The 24,684-nt window shown below is 40.3% G+C and overlaps 1 protein-coding gene across 1 annotated transcript in view; it reads left to right on the forward strand.

Moving 5' to 3' along the window:
• The window catches only part of SARNP (SAP domain containing ribonucleoprotein), a 52,948-nt gene that overhangs the window by 16,709 nt on the left and 11,555 nt on the right, over nt 1–24,684 (forward strand). The window contains exons 5-9 of the mRNA XM_081249583.1: nt 3,193–3,244; nt 4,084–4,157; nt 4,608–4,636; nt 7,852–7,877; nt 9,374–9,442. Coding sequence (XP_081105709.1) covers nt 3,193–3,244; nt 4,084–4,157; nt 4,608–4,636; nt 7,852–7,877; nt 9,374–9,442 — 250 coding nt within the window. The remainder of the gene's footprint in view (nt 1–3,192; nt 3,245–4,083; nt 4,158–4,607; nt 4,637–7,851; nt 7,878–9,373; nt 9,443–24,684) is intronic.

Here is a 24,684-nt window from a genome sequence, read left to right on the forward strand (position 1 = left end):
AGGGAAGAGGGTGCTGAGCAAGGTTATGTCTCAAGTAACACTGTATTCTTTTTTCCTTTTTGATTTACAGTGGAGGAGGGGAGGACAAAGTACTAAGTGAAAAGTGGATCTTTTTTTTTTTTTTTTTTTTTTTTTTTTGCGGTAGGCGGGCCTCTCACTGTTGTGGCCTCTCCCCTTGCAGAGCACAGGCTCCGGATGCGCAGGCTCAGCAGCCATGGCTCACGGGCCTAGCCGCTCTGCGGCATGTGGGATCTTCCCAGACCGGGGCACGAACCCGTGTCCCCTGCATCGGCAGGCGGACTCTCAACCACTGCGCCACCAGGGAAGCCCAGAGTGGATCTTGATTTATTTAAATTATTCCACAAGGTTGATCATAAACATTTTTTATTTGGGGTTTCCCCGCAAATGTCTGGCCATCTTATACTCCAGCATGTTAAGAACAGTTGAGTCCTTTTTAACATTTTTGTTCCTCATAGCTGTATTAATCCATTTAATTATAAAAGACAATTAAAAAAAAAAGGACAATAGATGTAAAAAGTCAAAGTCAAACAGTACATAGAGGAATATATAAATTGAAAATTAAGTACCCTTGTCTCCACCCCCACCTGACTTCCCAGGGGTTTTCAGTATATTCTTTTGGAATATTTTATATGTGCATATACAGATACATATGTACACACATATGCATATTGTCAGTTTCTTGCTTTTTTTTCACATATGGAGATCTTTCTATATCATCATATAATATCTTTATTTAAATATTAGTTATAGGGACTTCCCTGGCGGTCCAGTGGTTAAGACTCCATGCTTCCACTTAAGGGGGCACAGGTTCGATCCCTGGTTGGGGAACTAAGATCATGCATGCTGCATGGCGCGGCCAAAAAAAATTAGTTATATATAGGCAAGGTTCTAAGTGTTTTACATGTATTCTCATTTAATTGTCACGTCAACGCTATGAAATGAGGATAATTATCCTAGTAAGTGGTAGGTCTCTTTTTTTTTAGCTTGTCGTTATGGGATATTACAAGTATATACAAAACTTAGGAGAATAGTAAATAGACCCCCATGAACCCATCACCTAGATTTAGTTGTTATCAACTTAGAATCTTATTCTTTCTGGCAGCTAATAGTACTCCATTCTATGGTTGAACAGTAATTTCACCAGTCTCCTGTTGATGGACATTTAGATTATTCATAATTGCAAAAAATACAGTGCATGTTCATATACAACTAATTTTAAATTTATGCAGGTATGTCCAAAGGATAAGTTTCTAGCAATGGATTTTCTGCATTAGAGAAGATGTGCATTTAATATTTTATTAGATTTTGTCATATTACTGCTTTCTAAAGCCATTTAGTTATCATCCATCATAGGAGGTTTATGTTTAGATATAATGCCTTGAGAAAATGGCTGATGGGATAGCTTTAAAATAGAGATGTTTTGGGGAGTTATGGGGCAAGAAGGAAGATGAAATAAATACAATTATAATTGGCCTGTGTGGGTTAAAAATTATGAAGTTTGAAAATTTGTAGTTTATTTTTATAATATGTAAAATGTGTAATTCCCTTGTTTAGAGGGCTTTAATTTTTTAGTTTATTTTTATAATATGTAAAATGTGTAATTCCCTTGTTTAGAGGGCTTTAATTTTATCAGTGAATTTCTAAACAAAGAAATTGAAAATGTGTGTGGGAGGGGTTGTGTTTTTGCTTGTTAGAGGGATAGTAGTGGTTAGACTAAAGTATGTACAGAAAGATTCTGGGTCGCCGTAATATGGAGAATGTTTTGTATGTGACTATGGGTAGGGGCGAAACTTCTGAGTGAAGAGAAGAAATTTCACATGAGCCCCAGAATATGATGTTATTTATTGCTTGAGCTTAATTATGCCTGAGGGAGTTGGAACAGAGCTGAAGGAAGCTTCTTCTCTCCGGTTCCCTTTCTGCCATGAAGTGTACTGATGGGAATGTGGAGGAAGTCATTAGCCTGGGGTTTGGTGGAGAGGACTGCTATTTTAATGGCATTGGACTTCAAGTAGAACATTAAACTTCAGTGTCCCTTTCTGCCTGAACAAAACAGAGAGGACTGGGGAAGGAAAGATGACTGGGAAATGGAAAGAAATCAGAAATTTCTTTAGAAGTCAGAATGTACAGGGCTAATTTAGGTCCTTAGAACATTCAAAAGGAGATCCCCTTGCTTTGTCTTTTGCTTGAGGTTCTCCAAAAAAGGTACCTCTGTTTCTAGTTTGATTTTTTTCCCCTCTCCTCAATCCACGGCAGTTAAATATTGCAGGACTTAGTTATGGTCAGCAGGGGGCTCCCATTGCTTATCTGTCAGTCCAGGGACCTCCAACAAAAGGATGGAGGAGAGAGTAAGTTCCTGTTCCAGAATTGCTTCCTCTGAAAATGCCATTAAACCATTACTACCTTTCAGGGCATCAAATGGGAAAAGTGTCTGGGATATTGGAACAAAAGCCTCCCATGTCTCTAAATGAGGGACCTTAATGAGACTGGTTATGACCCACAGTTTTATGGGAGTTGTTTGGTGGAGGGTTAATGCCCTTCCATTTATCCTGAGTACTTCCGAACTTTGTCTCCCGCCCCCCTGGTCCCCCCTCTTTTGTTTTCTCTTAAACCTTTTGACTGGTAACTTGCCATGTTTTCCTAATTCAAACTCCCCTTAGCCTTTTTTCTTCCCACTCCCTTTGGCATTTTTATTTATCCCACTTTGACTGTTCCAGCTGGAGCTACGGGCCCATGGGAGATAGAAGGGATTTGTAAAAGAAGGAGACCAGACCTTGTAGAGCACTCATTAATTGTGATGAAAATTGAGAGCTGGTACTTAGATGAGGGTTGGAGGAATAGTCATGAGTCCAAAAGTACATTTAAAGTTTCTAAAAGTAAATGAAATGATTTCTGGTGTCCTTTGAGCATTTCCCTCAGCTCAGTATATTTAACCAGACGTCTTTCCTTGTTACTTTCTTATACTCTAGCAAAGTAGCTTAGTCTGTTATTTAAACTCTTTTATCAGTAGATGACACTTCAAGGAACTAAAGGTCTAATGGGCTTCATGTTTTTTTGGTCTGAAGGGTGGTAGAGAGATATGGGACAGAAGACATGATTCAGGTGAATTCTTATACACTTCAAAGGTTTTGGTTTAGAATGTCAGTCTTCTGATTTTAAAAATCCCTTTTCCAGGGCAGCAGAGAAAAAAGTGGTAAAAATTACATCTGAAATACCGCAGACTGAGGTAGGTATTCTTTCAGAAGAGCAGTCTATATATATATATCTTTCTGTTTCTTACCCTTTATTTTGTCTGTATCATCACTTTAAAATATTTACTCATAGGCAGAAAATCAGTATTGACAGATTTTGGTATTGATACATTTTTCCACCAGCCACACTTGGGAATATATTTGGACTGGCATAGTCACCTTTGAGGCCGTAGTCTTTTTGTATAGTATTCTGGTCTTAGTGGTAACTCTTTTTAAGATGTTTACAAACTAAGATTAGAGTTTGAGAGGATTATACCTTGGAAGAGATGAAAATTTACAAGGGAAGATGTCACTCTTAAGTTACTACTAGCTAGCTGGTGAGATTGAAATTTCTCTGGATCCTATCTCAAGATCTCTGAAACTGGGTTTCAGTGAAGATCTATGGGGTTTTTTTGTACTATTAAAGTAGAGATGGCATAGGACAATGCTGCCTCATTTCTAGCTGAAAGAGTACAACTAGTGTTGGAACCAAGCTGTTCCTTTGATCCATTTTCAAAGGTCAGTCAAACACAGCTTTTGTCTTCTTGGCTTGATACAGAATGCGGGTTTTATTTTATTCCTTTCCTTTTGTTTTTGAGGACATGAATGTAATAATAGCCTTTTTGTGTTTGCTTTCTGGAAAGGACTGTTGAGTTAAGCCCTGGGATGGATACAACCTGATATCCTCTATGATTGTCAGTATAACTCAGTTTGGACCTTAAGAAATTAATCCCGATGTTCTAGAGATACACACCTCTAAATGACTTTTCTCTTAAAAGAAGGAAACCAGAAATTGAATTTTTCTCTTGCCTTTCTTTTGTCTGTTATCACTTAGAGGATGCAGAAGAGAGCTGAACGATTCAATGTACCTGTGAGCTTGGAGAGTAAGAAAGCTGCCAGGGCAGCTAGGTGAGTGTTCCCAGCCTTTTAGACCTGAGATCGTGGTAATATGAAGGTGAGGGAATGTGTTCCTAGGTTTTAAATATAGTTGTTGATTTTAAGTAGAATAGAGGCCTTGCTGGAAAGAAATACTCTCTTGGCTCTATTCAGAACGTATCTGCTGATTGGTTGTAGTAGCTATAGATTGGGTTTTATTATCAAGCAGGGTTTTTGTAATAGGTAAAAGTCAGGAACTGACTGCTACTCCCAGTTCTGATAAGGCTACCTTTTAACTTATTCTCTGGACTCTTGGTGAGAAAAAGAGTCAACTGAACCTCTTTCATGGGGTTGTTAGAATTAGCTAATGATTGCAAGGCTTGAGATCACAAGCAAGAAGTGCCATATGTATACTTGACACGGAGACAGACAACCAGGAGTGTGAACAGCTTCCTAAAATTTAGCTTGTTTTTCTTTCTACAGATTTGGGATTTCTTCAGTTCCATCAAAAGGTAAGAGTATAGAGACTTCTGAGAAAGTTATCTTTATGTTTTTACTTTTTTGGCACAACAGATTCCATTTCTCCAAATTAAGGTAAACTTGTTAGCTCTAGAAGCCTGTAAGAGGTTATTATATCCACCTCTTTGCTCTAGGTAAAACCATACTTAAGCCTTCCTGGGCAATTTAGAGAAGGTGCTAAAGTTATGAGAGAATAGGAGGAAGTGCCAACATTTGTTTTCCTTTTCTTGGATCTCTTCAGAGAAGTTTCTAATACCTTCTTTATTCTGATGTCTCAAGTTAGCATGTAATTATTGTGTACCTGTCCAGTGTTATATTGCCTAGTGTGAGTGGCAAAAGGAAGAAAAGAGTCTCTTTTATTTTTTATTTTTTTTTCTCTTTTACCTTCTGGGAATTTACAAGGGAATAATCTTGGATAAAAGACTTAGCCACAAGGATTATCACAGCATTATTTATAGTGATCAATAACTGGAAACAATGTAATATACAATAGAGAATTGGTTGAGTAAAATGTGTACCATAGTACAGTTAGAAGACCATGAAGATGTTTAAAATTATACTGAAGAATATTTGTCAGACAGATAAATGGAAAAAGCAAGTTATAAAATATTTGTAGTATGTTCCTGTTTCCCAATAAAAGTGCATGTATAGTTAGGGAAAAAGATTAGAGGGATATATACTAAATTGATAACATTCATTGTCTCTGGTTGGTGGAATTTTGAGTGACTTCTTTTTGCTTGTCTATGTTTTTTAAATTTCTACATTGAATATGTATTTGTAATAAATTAGAGGGAAAAGTTACTCTTTTTAATTTATTTTTATTATTGTTTTTAATTTTATTTATTTATTTATTTATTTTTGGCCACACTGGGGTCCGTTACTGCTCACGGGCTTTCTTTAGTTGTGGTGAGCAGGGGCTACTGCAGTGTGCGGGCTTCTCATTGCAGTGGTTTGTTTTTATTGTGGAGCACGGGCTCTAGGTGCCTGGGCTTCAGTAGTTGTGGCACGTGGGCTCAGTAGTTGTGGTTCATGGGCTCAAGAGCGCAGGCTCAGTAGTTGTGGTGTGCGGGCTTAGTTGCTCTGCGGCATGTGGGATCTTCCCGGACCAGGGATCAAACCTGTGTCCCCTGCATTGGCAGGCGGACTCTTATCCACTGTGCCACCAGGGAAGTCCCTCAGAGACTTTAAATGTAGTCTTCTGATCCAATGCAGTCTTCCTAGTGACCTGTTAGTAGTGTCAAGTCTATTAAGAAAATGTCCTCCAAAGATCTTGTAGAGTTTTGCTATGCCCCTTTAAAAGACCAGCAAGGGACTTCCCTGGTGGTTCAGTGGTTAAGACTCCACCTTCCAATGCAGGGGACACGGATTTGATCCCTGGTCGGGGAACTAAGATCCCACATGCTGCGGGGCACCTAAGCCCATACACCACAACTAGAGAGCCCGCTTGCCCCTTAACTACTGAACTTGTGTGCTCTGGAGCCCGTGTGCCACAACTAGAGAAACCTACGTGCCACAACGAAAGATCCCACCTGCCACAAATAAGACCCGATGCAGTCAAAAAAATAAATAAGTAAAAATAAAAAATAAAAGACCAGCAAAATTCTGGTCACTGTCACTACATGCTTTAGAAACAGAATATTCTCTGACATTTAGTTATATCAAGAGAGAGATAATAGGATTGGTGATGTTACAACAAAAAATTTAATATTTATTTATTTATTTGGCTGCACCAAGTCTCAGTTGTGGCACACAGGATCTTTGTTGCCACGTGCAGGATCTTTTTAGCTGTGGCATGCAGGATCTTTAGTTGAGGCATGTGCGATCTAGTTCCCTGACCAGGGATCGAACCCGGGCCCCCTGCATTTGGAGTGCGGAGTTCTAGCCACTGGACCACTAGGGACGTCCCAAAAGTTTTAAAAGATATTATTAAATGTTGCTATTTGAAGAAAGGCAAAAGTTAAAATTAATACTTAGCCTAAAGAGGAAAACTGACCAATAAAATAATGTGTAGGTAACATTCAGTGTTATTCATATAATCCTAGAACTACAGGGTAGCTCTTAAAAGAGTAGAATTTGGCAACATATAAACGGAAATACTGTTTTATAAGTGAGAACATAAAATTATGTAACAGTTCCTAGTACATAGGTTATGGTTAAAGTTGAGTCCATACCTGAAAGTTTACAGAGGAAAGTTAGGGAACCAATTACAATATTGAGATTGCTTAAAATAAAATTCTGAGAAGTTTTAAGTAAATAATTATTGACTAGATTGGGGTTGGGCCTACAGCTAATATACTATTTGCTTCTTAGTGATAATTTCAGGACAGAACATTCGCTTTAAGAAGCCATAATTTTAACTCATTATAATAGTAGCTCTGGTCTTTTGTCCAGATAAGATGTTTTTCTCTTATTTTAACAGCTTTATTGAGATATAATTCATGTATCATACAACTCATCCATTTAAAGTATATAATTCAGTGTTTTTTATATATTCACAGGGTTGTACAGCTATCATCATAGTCTAATTTTAGGACATACTCATCATCCCCAAAATAAACCCCATACCCATTAGCAGTTTTTCTCATCTGCTCCCTCTGCCCCACCCCACTAATCAACCACTAAGTTTTTTCTATATATGTAAGTTTGCCTTCATATAAATGGTATCATACAGTTCATGGTCTTTTGTGACTGGCTTCTTTCGCTTAACATAATGTATTCCAGGTTTATCCCTGTTTTAGGATGTATCATTACTTCATTTCTTTTTATTGTTAGATAATATTAGGTTGTATTGATATACCACATTTTATCTACCCCTCAGTTGATGCACATTTGGGTTTTCATTTTGTGGCTACTATGGCTAATGTTGCTGTGAACATTCATATACAAGTTTTCGTGTGGATATATGTTTTCATTTCTCTTGGGTATATACCTAGGAGTAGAATTGCTAGGTCATATGGTAAACTCCATGTTTAACTTTTTGAGGAACTACCAAACTGTTTTCCAAAGTGGCTGTACTATTTTATGTTCCCAACAGCAATGGGTGCAGACATGGTCTCTAGATGTAATCTGTGCCTTTTCTTTAACTTCATAAGATAAAGGACATTTGTCCTATATATGATTTCTATGCTATCTAACTTGATTCAAAGACGTCAACTTCCTTTATGACTTTTAAGAATATTAAATAAAACTTTTAAATTAATTTCTTTAGGCCTGTCATCTGATGCCAAGCCTATGGTAAGAAATCTTTTTTTTTTTTTCTTAACCTTGAGAGCCAAATCTTAACTCTGTACAGTTAGTTAAGTTACAGATTTCCTTCTTCTCCCCAGATCAGAGGAAACTGAGGTAGTATGAGTTTGGTGACTGTTTTCAGTACAGTGTCTTATGTCCTAAATAGAAAGAATTGTTTGAGGTACTGAAAGGTCAGGAAAATTGCTGCATCTTCAAAGTCATTATAAACATCTTCCTTCCTACCACTCCTCTTGAAAAGGGTAGATTTTGTTAGCTAGAGGACAATCCATATAACTCTTTGTTTTATGGTACTGGAGTTTTAGGGCCTCATCCAGTGGCTTCGGATAATGTCAGACTCTTAATTACCACAAGAGAATCTGTGGAAGCAACTTATGAGTTCTATTTTGTAGATACTGATAATTTTCAACACTACCTGTCAAATACCAGAGAATAAAGACTAGGATAGTACGCCTTCTGGACCATTATGACTTGTCAGCATGTTTAGAAAATGCAAGCAAATGCTGTGAAATATGTTTAGCTTTATGAAATCCTGCTCTTGGAATTACAGTTTAATAATGTAAGTGAAGGTGAAATGTTTTAGTAGTAGTAGTAGAAGTTAGTAGCAGTAGTAGTAGTAATGATAATGTCCCAAATATCCTTATGATAAGTCTTATATATCAAGGCTTCCAAGAAAATGGAAGGAAGAAAATTGAGTTAGGTACTGGTAGTAGATTTGTGTTCTGAAGAACGGAGAGCTGCAGTGATAGTTTCTCTTTGCTAGGGCATAGGGTTAAGAACTACTTGCAAAGCCTATGTATAGGAATTAACAATTTTGGACTGTGAATGATGGACTTGTTTGGAGGTGATGATTTAGACATTTGTTTGCTTTTTCAAGCAGTGTTTGGCCTACTTTGATCTTAAACCCTCCCTAGGCTTTTGCCACCTTTGATGAATGAAAGCGGCAGGGCTGAATCTTTCACTGCATTCCAGGAGAGAACTTTTAATAATCAGTGGCATGGATGAGTGCTGCTTAGTTTCCTAATTTGGCACATAGGGTATCTTTGATGTTGTATAGGCTTATTTGAACTCTTAGCTTTGGACCATGGTTTGTGCCTTCTGTTTTGATTTTTTTCTTTTTTTAAATTTATTTATTTTTGGCTGCATTGGGTCTTTATTGCTGTGCGCGGGCTTTCTCTAGTTGCGGCGAGCAGGGGCTACTCTTCGTTGCGGCACCCGGGCTTTTCATTGCGGTGGCTTCTCTTGTGGAGCACGGGCTCTAGGCGCGCGGGCTTCAGTAGTTGTGGTGCGTGGGCTCAGTATTTGTGGCTTGCAGGCTCTAGGGCGTAGGCTCAGTAGTTGTGGTGCACAGGCTTAGTTGCTCCGTGGCATGTGGGATCTTCCCGGACCAGGGCTCAAACCTGTGTCCCCTGCATTAGCAGGCAGATTCTTAGCTACTGCGCCACCAAGGAAGTCCCTGATTTTTTTTCCTATGTTTTTTGTAGGTTAACCTGGATAAGTTAAAGGAAAGAGCTCAAAGATTTGGTTTGAATGTCTCTTCAATCTCCAGAAAGGTAAGGTACTATTTTTGCAACATTAGAGCAGCTTGGGGCTACATAGTTTGGAAATGACTGTCCTAAGAATAGAACTGGCTACTCAGCACTTCATTTAATGCAGTCCTTTGACTATCACCTCCTCTCACTGACTATTGATTATATTATGGCTATTGTTTAACAAAGTTAATTGTTTTTTTCTACAGATTGTTTGCATAGCTGCCATGCTGGCTGTTAGAACAAGGTTTATATTTCTCTTTGTTGAGTTCAGTGACGTTACATCTGCTTTAACTTCTGATATAGGCATAATGGAAATTAAATAATCAGGGGAAGACAGTCCTGTCTTTAGGTCAAAGGTACCTAAAAGTAAAATTTGGAGGTTCTTTGGAACAAAACTGAGAAAATTGTTTCATTCTTTCTGCCCCTCTGCTAACTGATACTGTTTAGTGTAAGCAAGATGACTTTTTGACACCATGCTGTGGGGAGGGATCAATTCTACAGGGCATTGTTGTGTTTGGAGTTTTGCTAGGCACATTGGAGAAAATGCTAAGGACTTGCCTGTTTGCCTAGAGCCGGTAGTCTCTTAATCTTTGTTCTGTGAGAATGAGAGCACGTTTCTTGGTTGTTCAAGTGGTGGTAGGATTAAGGGAAGACTATTTCAAACCAGAAAAAACATCATTAGGAAAAAAAAAAATTATTTCCCACTCGAGTATGGAAGCATTTAGCTCTAGAAATCCATTAGAAGAAACTTACCTGACGGTAGTTATATTTTAGCTCAGAAAAGAAAAATTGAGTATATAAAAGTAAACATTAGTTGTGTCCCTGTGAGACTCATAACCTTGCACACAACTGTGCTTCATCTTCCTTCCCTTTGGGTTACATTTTTTGTGTTTACCAGAAATATAACATCATGTCTTTTTGCCCAACTTGATGCTCAGACCATCGGTATTCAGTAGGAGTATTTGGTGGTTTATGTGGAATAAAATAAAGGAGTTAAGAGGTAGGCAGAATATATGATTCTTAAACCACAAACAGCTTAATAGGGAAGAATTATTATAAACCAAAAGTCATTTGTGTTTTGCAAGATGGTCAAGAGAAAAGGTGCCTTGGATCCGTGACCCTTCTTATCATCTATCTCCTTGTTTTGTATATGAGGCCTAGGTATCTGAGAATCTCATCAATAACTTCACTCCTTTAGGGAATTGTATGAGTTTGTGTGTTGGAGGACGGAGGGAACAAAAGGTACCCACTGAACTGAGAAGGTACCTTGATACTGAAAAATGAGGCCGGCAGCTCCATATATATAATCAATGGAGTAGTTTATTATAGGGCAACTTACTTACAGGGTAGGATGAGGTAGATGACAATCTGGAAGCATTCACAGCTGCACTCCACACTGCTGAGGGGCCATTGGGCCAATTTTATACTTACAGTTAACCCAGGGTTTGGGGGTACATGCTTGGAAACAGGAAGTGCATTCCCAAGTCAAGATTTATGAATGGGTAACTAGTCTTGTGGGCGCCATGAATATATCAGTGAAGGTCGTCATTGTTGTTTAGAGACTAACAGAGTATAGAGGCCACCCAGGCCTAATGATCATTAAACAATATCTATTAACTACAGAGCCCTTGATGACAGAGAAGAGATGTACTACACAGTACAGCCCTAGGTAGAGTCAGTGGAAGGACAGGAGGAACTGAATGGACACAAGATGGCATCACTTATGCCAACAGCCATACATTGTGTGTTTTATCGAAATTAACAGAATTGAACAGGATATCTCCTCCTACTTAGCTCATAGGGACACATTCCTGAGAGGAATTTTGTCTGTCACTCTGTGCTGCTCACCTGAGTTATACGAGGATATCAGTCTTTTCCCTTCCCTTCCCTGGAATCTTTCTCTATATTTGACCTGTTTTCAGCCTCCACAGGAGGCTGAGTAAAACATGAAGGGATACATTTATTGATTTTGAGCAAATTACTAAACTTCTTTGATCCTCATCTATAAAACTGGGAGTAACACCTAACATCATGTTTGTGAAGAATAAATGTATATTTGCAGTTCCCTAACATAGTGACACTTTGCCCCTCTATAAATTTTATTTTTATGTATTTTTAATGTATTTTTTAATGTTTTTATTTTTTTTATTTAATTTTTTTTTTTTTTTTTTTTTTTTTTTTGGCTGCGTTGGGTCTTTGTTGCTGTGCGCAAGCTTTCTCTAGTTGCGGCGAGCAGGGACTACTTTTTGTTGCGGTGCGTGGGCTTCTCATTGTGGTGCCTTCTCTTGTTGCAGAGCTCGGGCTCTAGGCGCACGGGCTTCAGCAGTTGTGGCACCAGGGCTCAGTAGTTGTGGTTCTCAGGCTCTAGAGTTCAGGCTCAGTAGTTGTGGTGCATGGGCTTAGTTGCTCCGCAGCATGTGGGATCTTCCCGGACCAGGGATCAAACCTGTGTCCCCTGCATTGGCAGGAGGATTCTTAACCACTGCGCCACCAGGGACGTCCAGACCCTCAATAAATTTTAGTTTCCTTCCTTGGTTTTCAGTTCTGGTTTTATCACTTTGAGTCAATTAACTTCTGTGTTTCAGTTGATCATTGATAGGATTACAGTTCCCATTTTAAATTCTAAAGAGTTAAAATGAGATAATGGTAATTGGCAGAACTCTAATTATATGAGCTCTGTTCTCTAATAACATTCATTGTCACACATGTGTTCTAGAGTAGTGCTTTGCGAATTCTGTGACGAAAGACTAGTTTTTAAAAATTTCCAATTCATCATCGAGAGGCACTTTTGCGAAAAAATTAAAATGTCAAAGAAATGTTAAATTACTTTGGAAGTTTCTAAACACTCTCAATTTCTGGACTTATTTCTAGACTGATAAACGGTTTGGGGATCAAGCACTAGGAGGCAGACCCCATTTTGAGGAGCACTGTACTAGAGCATACACGATTTCTTCCAAGGACCACTTTGCTTGGAGGCTTGTGACTTTCTGAGATGTCCTTTTTGAGTAGTTTCCATTTACATTGATCATTAAATCCTGATTTTCAGAATTATCCTAATTTCAATGGTTTGTTCTAAGTTGCCTCATAAACCATTAAAAATGTCCCTGCTATTTTGCTATCTAGACCACCACTGTTCAGTAGAACCTTCTGTGATGATAGAAATATTCTACAAAATATTGTTCTATTAAATAATCTGTTATCTAATATAAGCATACCTCAGAAATATTGTGGATTCAGTTGCAGACCACCGCAATACAGTGAATATTGTAGCAAAGTGAGTCACAAATAAGCAGTGTACATACCTAAATTGAAAACGACTTTATTGCTAAAATAAAAGTGCTAACCATCATCTGAGCCTTCGGCGAGTTGTGATCATTTTGCCAGTGGAGGGTCTTGCCTCTATGTGGACGGCTGCTGACTGATCAGGATGGTGGTTGCTGAAGGATGGGGTGGCTGTGGCAGTTTCTTTTCTTTTCTTTCTTTCTTTTTTTTTTTTTGCCAAAAATGCATTTTTTATTTAAAAAAATTCTTGCTTTTAATGTCCTCAAACAACCAGTGCAACCAAGTGGCATTCTGAACCTCAGACTGCCAAGTAGTGACTAAGATGCAGCTGAAATAATTGTGTTGTAAGATAATTTATGCTTGTTATTTATTTTTAAAAATTCAGCTTTATATTCGAAAAAAGATCTGTTTCAGTTCCTTCCTAAATTTAGTACAAAATGCAGTGTATAGAAATATTGTATCTATTCCTTGTTCCTGAATTCACATAATTAATAGATTCTCCAAATTACTTTGCATTACAAAATCACTTGAAGTAGAATTAAGGATGGGACAGATATATAAATTACATTATAAAATTAATTTAGAACTGTATAAAATAAATCATCTTTGTCCAGGAGTTGTACAAAATGAAGGAAATATTATATGTAGTTTAATATTTATGTAGTGGGCTTCCCTGGTGGCACAGTGGTTTGAGAGTCCACCTGCCGATGCAGGGGACACGGGTTCGTGCCCCGGTCCGGGAAGATCCCACATGCGTCAGAGCGGCTGTGCCCGTGAGCCATGGCCGCTGAGCCTGTGCGTCCGGAGCCTGTGCTCCGCAACGGGAGAGGCCACAACAGTGAGAGGCCCGTGTACCGCAAAAAAAAAAAAAAAAAAAAAAAAAAAAATTATGTAGTAAATATAAATCATATGCTGTGTGGAGTTCTAGACAAATGTGCTTCCTGGGCAATTTCTTAAAATAAAACGACAATGGGGCTTCCCTGGTGGCGCAGTGGTTGAGAGTCCGCCTGCCGATGCAGGGGACACAGGTTAGTGCCCCGGTCCGGGAAGATCCCACACGCCGCGGAGCGGCTGGGCCCGTGAGCCATGGCCACTGAGCCTGCGCATCCGGAGCCTGTGCTCTGCAACGGGAGAGGCCACAACAGTGAGAGGCCTGCATACCGGAAAAAAACAAACAAACAAACAAAAAAACACAACAATGAAGTTTGCCACATTGATTGACTGACTCTTCCTTTCACAAATTATTTCTCTGGAACATGCAATGCTGTTTGATATCATCTTACCTACAGTAAGTTCTTTCGGAATAGAAGTCAATCCTTTCAAACCTGGCTGCTGGTTTATCAACTAAATTTATGTAACATACTAAATTCTTTGTTGTCATTTCAGCAATATTCACAGCATCTTCTCCAGGACTATATTCCATCTCAGGAAATCACTGTCTTTGCTCATCTGTAAGCAACTCCTCATCCGTTCAAGTTTTACCATGAATCGTAGCAATTCATTCCCATCTTCAGGCTCCACTTCTAATTCTAGTTCTTTAGCTGTTTGCACCACATCTGCAGTTACTTCCTCTACTGAAGTCTTGAACCCCTCAAAGTCATCCATGAGGGTTGGAATCAACTCTTTCCAAACTCCTGTTAATGCTGATTTTTTTTTACCTCTCTCCATGAATCACAGATGTTCTTAATGGCATCCAGAATGGTGAATCCTTTCCAGAAGGTTTTCAGTTTGCTTTGCCCACATCCATCAAAGGAATCACTACGTGTGGCCTTATGAAAAGTACTTCTTAAATAATAAGATTTGAAAGTTGAAATTACTCCTTGATCTGTAGGCTGCAGAAGGGATGTTGTGTTAGGAGTGGAAACAACATTAATCTCACTGTACATCTCCGTCAGAGCTCTTGGCTGACCAGGTGCATTGTCAGTGAGTAGTAATACTTTGAAAGGAATCTTTTTTTCTGAGCAGTATGTCTCAACAGTAGGCTTAAAATATTCAGTAAACCATGTTGTAAGCAGACGCACTGTCATCCAGGCTTTGTTGTTCCATTTATAGAACACAGGCAGAGCCCTAGGATTTTCGGAATGGTAAATGAGCATTAGCTCCAACTTAAAGTCACCAGCTGCATTAGCCCCTAACAAGGGAGTCAGCCTGTCCTTTGAAGCTTTGAAGCCAGGCATTAACCTCTCCTCTCTAGCTGTGAAAGTCCTAGATGGCACCTTCTTCCAATGTAAGGCTGTTTCATCTATATTGAAAATCTGTTGTTTGGTGTAGCCACCTTCATTAATTATCTTAACTAGATCTGGACAACTTGCTGCAGCTTCTACATCAGCACTTGCTGCTTCACCTTACACTTTTATGTTATGGAAGTGGCTTCTTTCCTTAAACCTCAGGAACCAAGCTCTGCTAGCTTCAGACTTTTGCAGCTTTCTCACCTCTCTCAGCAGCCTTCGTAGAATTGAAGAGAGTTAGCGCCTGCCTCTGGATTAGGCTTTGATTTAAGGGAATGTTATGGCTGGTTTGATCTTCTATCCAGACCACTTAAACTTTTTTTCACGTTAGCAATAAGGCTGTTTCTCTTCTCCTTCTAATGTTCCTTGCAGTAGCACTTTAAATTTCCTTCAAGGACTTTTTCTTTGCATTCACATCTTGGCTAACTGTTTGGTACAAGAGGCCTAGCTTTTGGCCTCTCTCAGTTTTTGACATGCCTTTCTAGCTTTTGATTTAAAGTGAGAGATGTACAACTTTTCCTTTCACTTGTACAGTTAAACACCATTGTAGAGTTATTAATTGGCCTCATTTCCATATTGTTGTGTCTCAGGAAATAGGGAGGCCCGAGAAGAGGGAGAGAGATGGGAACGGCCGGTTGGTGGAGCAGTCAGAGCACACACATTTATTGATTAAGTTCTCTGTCTTCTATGGGCATGGTTTGTGGTGCCCCCAGACAATTACAGTAGTAACATCAAAGATCACTGATCACAGATCGTCATGACACATATAATAACGATGAAAAAGTTTGAAATGTTGCAAGAATTACGAAAATGTGACACAGACATGAAGTGAGCAAATGCTATTGGAAAAATGGCTTCAGTAGACTTGCTCAACATAGGGTTGCTGCAGACCTTCAGTTTGTGAAAAGTACAATATCTGTGAAGTACAATAAGTTGAAGCACAATGAAACAAGGTATACCTATACACTAGTCATTAGCCATATGTGGTTATTGATCACCTGAAATGTGATCAGTAGTCACATGCGGCTAATGATCAGTATAGTCACACAATAGCTAGTGTGACTAGGAACTGAATTTTTAATTATTTTAAATTTAAGTAGCCACATGTGTATTGGACAGCTCAAGTCCAGCTTGTATCTCCCACACAGCTTTCATACTTGGAAGTAGCATAGAAATCTTGTCAGACCACCTGTTTGGATCACTGTTTCCATAGCCCAGAATTTTTTAGTACTTGTAGAATATAAGCAGTTTCAGAGTGAATTTGGAGGAGGAGAGAAATTGGAGGAAAGGGAATAAGAGAAAAGAAGAGGAACTGTTCTTTTTTTCGAGTAACTTTTTTTCTAGAACTTAGTGTTCTAGACCCAAATCATGAAATTGCAACTGGCTGCGTTCTCAGTAAGAGTTGCTTTGTTCGGAGTCCTGTGTTTAACAGTTCTCTATCACCAGAGGTGATTTGCTACCTAGTATTTGCTTGGCCAGAGGTTAGTGATATGATTAAATTTGTATTTATGGGACAGCCAGAGCAGCACAATTATGTCCACCTCATCCTGGGGTCCTGGGTTCCAGTATAGCCTCCTCCTGTGTAATTTGGTCATCTGTCTTTAAGTTTTACAGTTCTCCAGGCACAGATTTTATTCAGTTAGATATGGTGCAAATAGTGGAGGTTAATAGGTGATGTGAAGATACCTCTTCTTCATCCTAGTACCCTAAAAGGGGCAATGAGAGAGACTCACTCTCTGTCACCTCATTGCATGGAGTTTGTGTTTGCTTGATCCAGCTTAAGGCCCTCATTGCATCATGGTTTCTTCTCAGTAGATTCTGCTGCATACCAGTGGATATGATAAAGAGAGAGAATGCGTGAGAGGAGTGAGCTGTAGTGTTTGTAACAGATTTTTTTTTTTAATTTTTATTTATTTACTTTTGGCTGTGTTGGGTCTTCGTTTCTGTGCGAGGGCTCTCTCTAGTTGCGGCGCGAGGGGGCCACTCTTCATCGTGGTGCATGGGCCTCTCACTATCGTGGCCTCTCTTGTTGCGGAGCACAGGCTCCAGACGCGCAGGCTCAGCAGTTGTGGCTCACAGGGCTAGTTGCTCCGCGGCATGTGGTATCTTCCCAGACCAGAGCTCCAACCCGTGTCCCCTGCATTAGCAGGCAGATTCTCAACTACTGTGCCACCAGGGAAGCCCCCAGTTTTTTTTTTTAACTGTCACAATCTGACCATCTCCTCTTCATATTTTAGATATATGGCTTCAGCATATTTTTAATTTGAGGGTATGGAATTTCTGCTATTCTTCCTTAGCTAACTTTTGCATGACCGCTCATATATTTCACTTTTCAGCTCCACTAGTATACTGTACACATTAGGCAGTACACAGAAACTTCAAGAAATGTGCCCCCCCAACCATCTTCCCTCTCTCCCCCTGCCCAAGAAAAAGACGTGTCTGTTCATGTTTCCAGCTCAAGTCTCAGTAAATAGAATCCTGTTGGTTTAGGATAATGGGAAGTGACAGGGCAAAGAATGGCACTGGCATTTATGGACATTTTTTACACAAGAGGCTGTAAATTGTCCCCTCCAACTCTTTGGACTATTTGAGGATAGAATGGCATGCCTTTTCTCCTATAAGCTTCATAGTGACAGTGGGCTGAGAAACCTCCCACCCCCTCAAACAAAACAAAACCCAGATAAATAACCTCTACCTGGTTGGTTCTGATTGATCACCAGCTAAGTTTTCAGTCTTGTGCTTAACTGGTTGTTTTTTTTTCTCTGTCAGTTTTCCATGCCTCCCAAGAGAAGTAGTGTTTGGGTCAGTCCTCTTGGTGAAGGACTTGGCCTGGCACATAAGAAATTCATCTCTAAAAGGAATGGGTAAGGGAAGTAGATGGGAAGCCAGCTCAGTTAATATATGATGGTCATAGGACATTAGTTTTGGTAGAAACTAGGTCTGGGCTTAGAGATGTATTGTTAACTGATGTAGCTAATTTGCATGGATTTTTTTTTCGTTTGTTTGTTTTCAAACATTGACACATTTGGGAAAGTGAAACTTGATACTTGAGGAAGTTACAGGAATTCCAGCTAGGTAAGTATTACAAAGAAACACAAAAACACCAGGCCCAGGCACTAAGCAGAAAACTGGAGTGTGGTTTATACTTTTCTCCCTTCCCGAGAATGTGAGGGGCATGTGTTACTGCTTCTTGATTCTCGATTAGTAGTAGTAAATGTTGACGTTAGTACATCTTCCTTACTTCTCTACTAGGATATTACTGAGTTTTCCCTACTTGTAGTTCTTCATATAGGTAACTGTCCTAATGAGTTACCTTAAGTGGCCTGTAAACCCTAAAGGCTACTTTTTCCATGTTCGTGCTTTTTGCCAATTTTCTTCCCTGATGAATGTTCTGTGATACACAGTGTTAGAATATATTGATAAAAAGATTGAAAACAAATTAAATATTCCTCCACTGACTATCTTCTTATTGCTGAGGCTGGTAACTAAAAGAGTCTTGGGTGGCTGCAGTGATTAGTTTCATGAACCTTTCATATAATTGTATATTTTTGCTCACCATTTGTTGGGGATGGACCACTTCAGAGTGAGAGAGACATTGGACCTATTGTTTTTGAGGAGCTTGTCGCTGAAATGTGTTGAGATATCAAAGAGAAAGCTGGGACAAAGAGTCAGTTCCAAGCACAGGAGGGCACAAGTGTCTTCTGTCATAGCAGTCCCCAACCTTTTTGGCACCAGGGACCGGTTTCGTGGAAGACAGTTTTTCCATGGCGGGGTGGGGGGCGGGGGAGGGGGTGATGGGAGCGATGGGGAGCAGCAGATAAAGCTTTGCTCGCTAGCCTGCCGCTCACCTCCTGCTGTGCGGCCCAGTTCCTGACAGGCTGTGGACCGGTACTGGTCTGTTGTCCAGGGATTGGGGACCCCTGTTCTAGCACACAAATTTCATTATGGCTTGTCTCCATTCACTCTCTTCTGGAAGGCCTATTTGTTTCCATCGAGATTCCCTTCCACCATCTGAAATAAATGAAGAATGTTTGTTTCTTCCCTTCAGCAGTGGGTTTTGGTACAGAGGTTAGTCAGTGGGATATGGAAAGAAGGAAGTTCACACTGTAGATTTACTTTCTTTTAAAAAAAATTATTTATTTATTTATTTATTTATTTATTTAATTCATTTTTGTCTGTGTTGGATCTTTGTTGCTGCGTGCGGGCTTTCTCTAGTAGTGAGCGGGGGCTACTCTGTTGCATTGCGCGGGCTTCTCATTGCGGTGGCTTCTCTTGTTGCGCAGCATGGGCTCTAGGTGTGTGGGCTTCAGTAGTTGCAGCGCTCAGGCTCAGTAGTTGTGGCTCGCGGGCTCTAGAGCGCAGGCTCAGTAGTTGTGGCGCATGGGCCTAGTTGCTCCACGGCATCTGGGATCTTCCCAGACCAGGGCTCAAACTCATGTCCCCTACATTGGCAGGCGGTTCTTAACCACTGCGCCTCCAGGGAAGCCCCCACAGTATAGATTTAGAAGTTGAGGGAATTCCCTAGTGGCCCAGTCATTAGGACTCTGAGCTTCCACTGCCGGGGGCCCGGGTTCAGTCTCTGATTGGGGAACTAAGATCCTGCAAGCTGTGTGGCGTGGCCACAAAAAAAAATTTTGGTCACCAGCCTTCTCAGAGGGTCTGTAATTGGGATTTGTTAACTAGTTTAGGCATGTATATACAAACCTGTTCCAAAGGAAGAACTGTGGGACTGTGCATAGGACATTGTCAACGTGGAACTGTAAGGACCTGAGGAACCGTAAGCTATGGTGAGGAGTTTGGTAGAATATTTTTTAAAGGGGTAGAAGATTCAGATCCCAGGAAAAGTAGCATGCTGAGTAGGTTTAGGTTCTTTCCAACCACATATATTCAAGCAGCGGTACTTAGGCCAAGGGCAACACTTAATTCTCTATTTCCTTTTCTCATGGTGCCCCATGAGACCAAGAAAAATGCAGGTAGTAGGATTGCAGATGGAAAAAACTTCAGTGTAGACCCTCTCAGTCATCGTATTTCATTGATAAAAGGCTTTGGGGGGAAATTTCCCTCCCCTCCTCCTTCATCCTAGATTGTCATTTTCCCCAAAAATGCTTCTTCCACTTGAAAAATTGTATTATTTTAACTTACATTAACCAACAAGAAAAGACGATAAGAACAGGTTATATAGTAGATGGAGATGGCAGTTGAGAGTGGCTATCAGAGAAGATGAATTTCAGAAAAGCCAAGACCCAACCCCACATAGTCCTCAGCATTTCTGAGAGCATTTTAGGGCCCAGCTAAAATCTAACCAGTCCTTTAAATCCCCTTCTTAATTCATAATAATTTGAAAATAAATATTTGGCTTTTTTTTTTCTTCTACCTCCTCCTCTAAGATAAAAACACATACGCTGCTGTTTCTATACCCATCCATTGGAACAAACCTTGAGGGAGTGGTGAAGGAGCTGTTTAAAGAGGAAACAATAGGGAAAACTCTCTGACCTCAGTTTATCCCTTCATCTGGTTCTTCATTTGTCCCTGCTGAGGAACAGAACTTGTCTTTTGTCTGTAACACAAATACATCTTTACCTCCCTCCCTTCCCACTTCCCCCCCACACCCGCTCTTCTCACTCCCTTCTATTATGATTCCAATCAATGATGTCATTATGTGTGCCATTCAAATGCTGTTGAACCACTTGGCTATAGGAATTTGGAAGAGCAAAGAGGCAGAATGGAATTTTTCTCTCCTGCCCAGGGCTGTTGAAAATGTATTCTAATTTTAACTAGAGAAATAGGAATCAGGTTTTTCTTTGCTCAACTTCTACCCTCCCTCTATACCCTAAACCTCAAACACATACTTTTTACCTGGCCATGGTTGAGAAAAAAGTTGGACAAGAAATGTTAGGAATATAAATTGACCACTTTAGAGGAAAAACTTTAAAAATTGGGGGAAGCAAGATAAAATTTTTGGTGCTATATCAGCATTTGTGGCTGGTGTTTTGCCCTGTTCACTGTAAATTGGATCTTTGAGAAGTTTGTGATAGAGGGTTTATATTTCCCTAAGGTACGTGGTTGAGACCTCTAGGATCTTGTAACATTTCATTTTATTTTTCTCTCTCTGATTTCATTCATTGAGTTTGAACCTAAAGAACTAGAGGCACAAAAGTTTGTACTAAGAAAAAAAACTTACTCTCTTTTCTGTTTGCTCTGCTTGATACCCTGCCCCCACTAATGTCTTTGCATTCCTTCTTCTAACATGTCAGAATTGATGACTTCGATAAAAAACAAGTTTTATGCCTCTCTGTGGTCCCCCTTAGTCTTTGCCCCAAGAGTAAACATACCCTGGAAAAGGAGGGGAATACTGCATTCTGTTGAGTCTGTTTTACTTTTAAATACCTTCAGCTGTTTTTGCCAACCAAGTTCTTGTGGTGGGGTCATTCTCTGAGTGCCAGTTTTTATTTTATTTTTTTAAAATTTTCGGCTGTGCTGCACGGCATGTGGGATCTTATTAGTTCCCCAACCGGGGATTGAACCTGTGCCCCCTGCATTGGAAGCATGGAGTCTTAACCACTGGACTGCCAGGATAGTCCCTGAGTGCCAGTTTTTTAAAAAGGGCCACTCTTAGACTCTTAGCATGTAAGGTTTTTAAAACCCACCTCTAAATCATATCTGATTGTATATCTAGTTGTATGTCTAATTTTTTTTTTTTTTTTTTTTTTTTTTTGCGGTACGTGGGCCTCTCACTGCTGTGGCCTCTCCTGTTGCGGAGCACAGGCTCCGGACGCGCAGGCTCAGCGGCCATGGCGCACGGACCCAGCTGCTCCGCGGCATGTGAGATCCTCCCAGCCCGGGGCACAAACCCGTGTCCCCTGCATCGGCAGGCGGACTCCCAACTACTGCGCCACCAGGGAAGCCCTGTATGTCTAATTTTGAGGTAACCAGTAGCTAGCTGGCTCTCTAAGCAGAGCAATATCTGTCCGATCACTCCAGATACTCTCCCTAGCTATGGTGAAATGTGAGCTAACCCTCTGAATCGAAGTCTATCCTTCCTTCAAAATCTGTATGGGAGGAAGAAGTGTGGGGTGTTTTTGTTTGTTTGTTTGTTTGGTTTGTGTTTGTGTTACTAATTTGGGGGGGTATGAAATTTTGGTGTTCAAATACTCATGATGTGAGAGCAGTAGCAGTATCAGAATGTTTAAGATGTATATTAATACCTGAGAGACTCATACTTGAGTAATACTGTTTGTTAGGCTGACACTGATAAGGAGAGGTAACATTTTAAAGAATACATATGGGTTTGGTTCAAGTAAGGTTTAATAATAACATGATAGTTCGTTCTCTTATACACTCACTAAAATAGTAAAGTTGCTTTTTATGCCTGAAAGCTGAAACAGGTCAAATAAAATCCTATAGATTTTGAAGTTGCAAATGGGAATGAGCTAGGGCATCAGATCGTGAGATTTTTTTTTTAATTAATTTATTTATTTTTGCTGTATTGGGTCTTCATTTCTGTGCGAGGGCTTTCTCTAGTTGTGGCAAGCGGGAGCCACTCTTCATCGCAGTGCGCGGGCCTCTCACTATCGCGGCCTCTCTTGTTGCGGAGCACAGGCTCCAGATGCGCAGGCTCAGCAGTTGTGGCTCACGGGCCTAGTTGCTCCGCCACATGTGGGATCTTCCCAGACCAGGGCTTGAACCCGTGTCCCCTGCATTGGCAGGCAGATTCTCAACCACTGCGCCACCAGGGAAGCCCCGTGAGATGTTTTATAGGAAGATACTTGGTAGTGATTTTTGCAGACTAGCAAAGTCCCTGTTTTTAATAAAATCTGAGGTCCCTTGTTAAGATCTAGAAAATGTTAACTCCTTTCCTCCCTTCCTTTTCCTTTGCTATTCTTTTCTCATATTTTTAAAGATAGTACTTTAATCCATTTTTACCTTCTCATCCCCAGAGCAGATTGTTAGGATGGATATAGAAATGTGTTTGCAGAGGGTTCCACATTTGGATTTTATATCACATATTGAATCTTTAAATCCCTAGCAATGAAGATATCTTATTGAGAAGGAGATTATATTTGAAATGCTTGGTGTCTGGATGTTAGAAAGTATTGGGTGAAGAGTTCATTTAGGTAGAGTAGAGGGGCGCAGTTTCAGACTTTTCACTGTCATGCTCACCTTGAGTATGAAATGTTTCAGGAGGAAGAGCAACTGGAAATGAACAGACTCACAAGATGAGAGGTTTTATATGATGGACCTGTTTAGTGCTCTAAATATACAAGTAAAACACATGAGCCTCAAGACAAAAGCCGTCTGTTCCCCTGTCTGTTCTCCACTTTATTGATACTCTCCCTCTTTCTCTATATCAGTTCTATAGAGAAAAAAAAAACCTTTGTGTGCTTGAACCTGGTTGCCTCTCTCTTTTCCCCACATATCTGAGGTGTTCCCAGATCTTGCTTTGGCATGTTCTTCCTGTATGGAACTCCCCTGGTAAAAGAGTTTCTGTTCCTCTATTTGAATTCTAGGAAGGCAGCAAGACAGGTGTGCCTTAGAGCCAGCTGTGATTCCTTAATAGCTTTCTTTTCCCCTTCACATCCCTGCAGCTGAGATAACCTGTTTGTAGGAAGCATACGCTTTTTTGGAAGGCCCCTAGTGCTTTGGGGGGAAAGTTGCAGTGGAGTAGCAGCCTATTGGGTTTTTGTGAGAGTTTTTTTGTTGTGGGGTTGGGGTGGGGGTTTGTTTTGTTTTTTTGGTCTATACTGTCTCGAAGCTATTTGCAATTATTCTCAACTGTTGCTGCACATAAGGGTCACCAGGGGTCCCTTACAGTTCTCTAGGCTCTTCCTTTTGAGACTCAGATTTATTAGGTTGGGGCAAAGCCAGAAATCTGCATTTTAAAATATGTCAGGTGAAAAGAATCTGCTTTCCTAGGGCTCATTGTAAATTTCTGAATGCTCAGGTAACTGTTGTCCTTCATTCTCTGTATATTTTGGCTAAGACAGAATTCACCTCCCCTCAGAAGGTTTTAGCTTCCCTCTATTGACTTCTTGCCATTTCTGCCAAGCTCTGCATCGCTTATCCTTAAAAGCAGCAGCTTCCTGACGTTTAAGGGAGGGAGGTGGGGACTTTTAATAGAAACTTGGTTTCCAGGGGTCTCAAGTGTGAAGCCTTCATTTCCTCTACCTTCCTTGCTTTGTCCTACAGTCAGCTAGAGCAAGACCGAGACGACCTCCTCCGGGGTTGGACAAGAGTGGGGGTTGGGGAAGAAGCTTGATATGGACAAGAGAGGAGAAGTGATGGGAGCTAGTGACTCAGAAGAGTGTTTGGTTCTGAGCTGACTGTGTACTGGGGCTTCAAATACTGTAAAGATAGGAGGAGATACAGTTCCTGGTAGTCTCTAATTCTGGTGTTGCTTTACAGTTCCTGGCATCCTTCTGGCTCTAGAAGGTTGAATCCGATCTCAACAGTTAAAAGATTGTTGAGAGTAGGTAAGATTGTTGTACTGGGAGGTGTGTTCTGTGTATAGGTGTGGCGGTACTGGAGTATCTCTTTACTCTGTGTGTGCTAAGGTGATGGACTAGACCCTCTGCTAGTCCAGTCCTTCACCTTTAGTCCTGCTTAGGCTCTGTGCATTGGTCTTTAGGACCACCTCGTGTTCTGTGGTCTGGCTGGCAAAAAGGCTGAGGAATAAACACGTTCAAATGAATTTCAGAAACTGGGGCAGGGAGGTGACAGCTGTGTGTTTAAGCATTAAAGTGTTTCTGAGAGAAA

This window comes from Mesoplodon bidens (genome assembly GCF_964165515.1).
Source record: "Mesoplodon bidens genome assembly, chromosome: 11".
In the NCBI taxonomy this organism is placed as follows: domain Eukaryota; kingdom Metazoa; phylum Chordata; class Mammalia; order Artiodactyla; family Ziphiidae; genus Mesoplodon; species Mesoplodon bidens.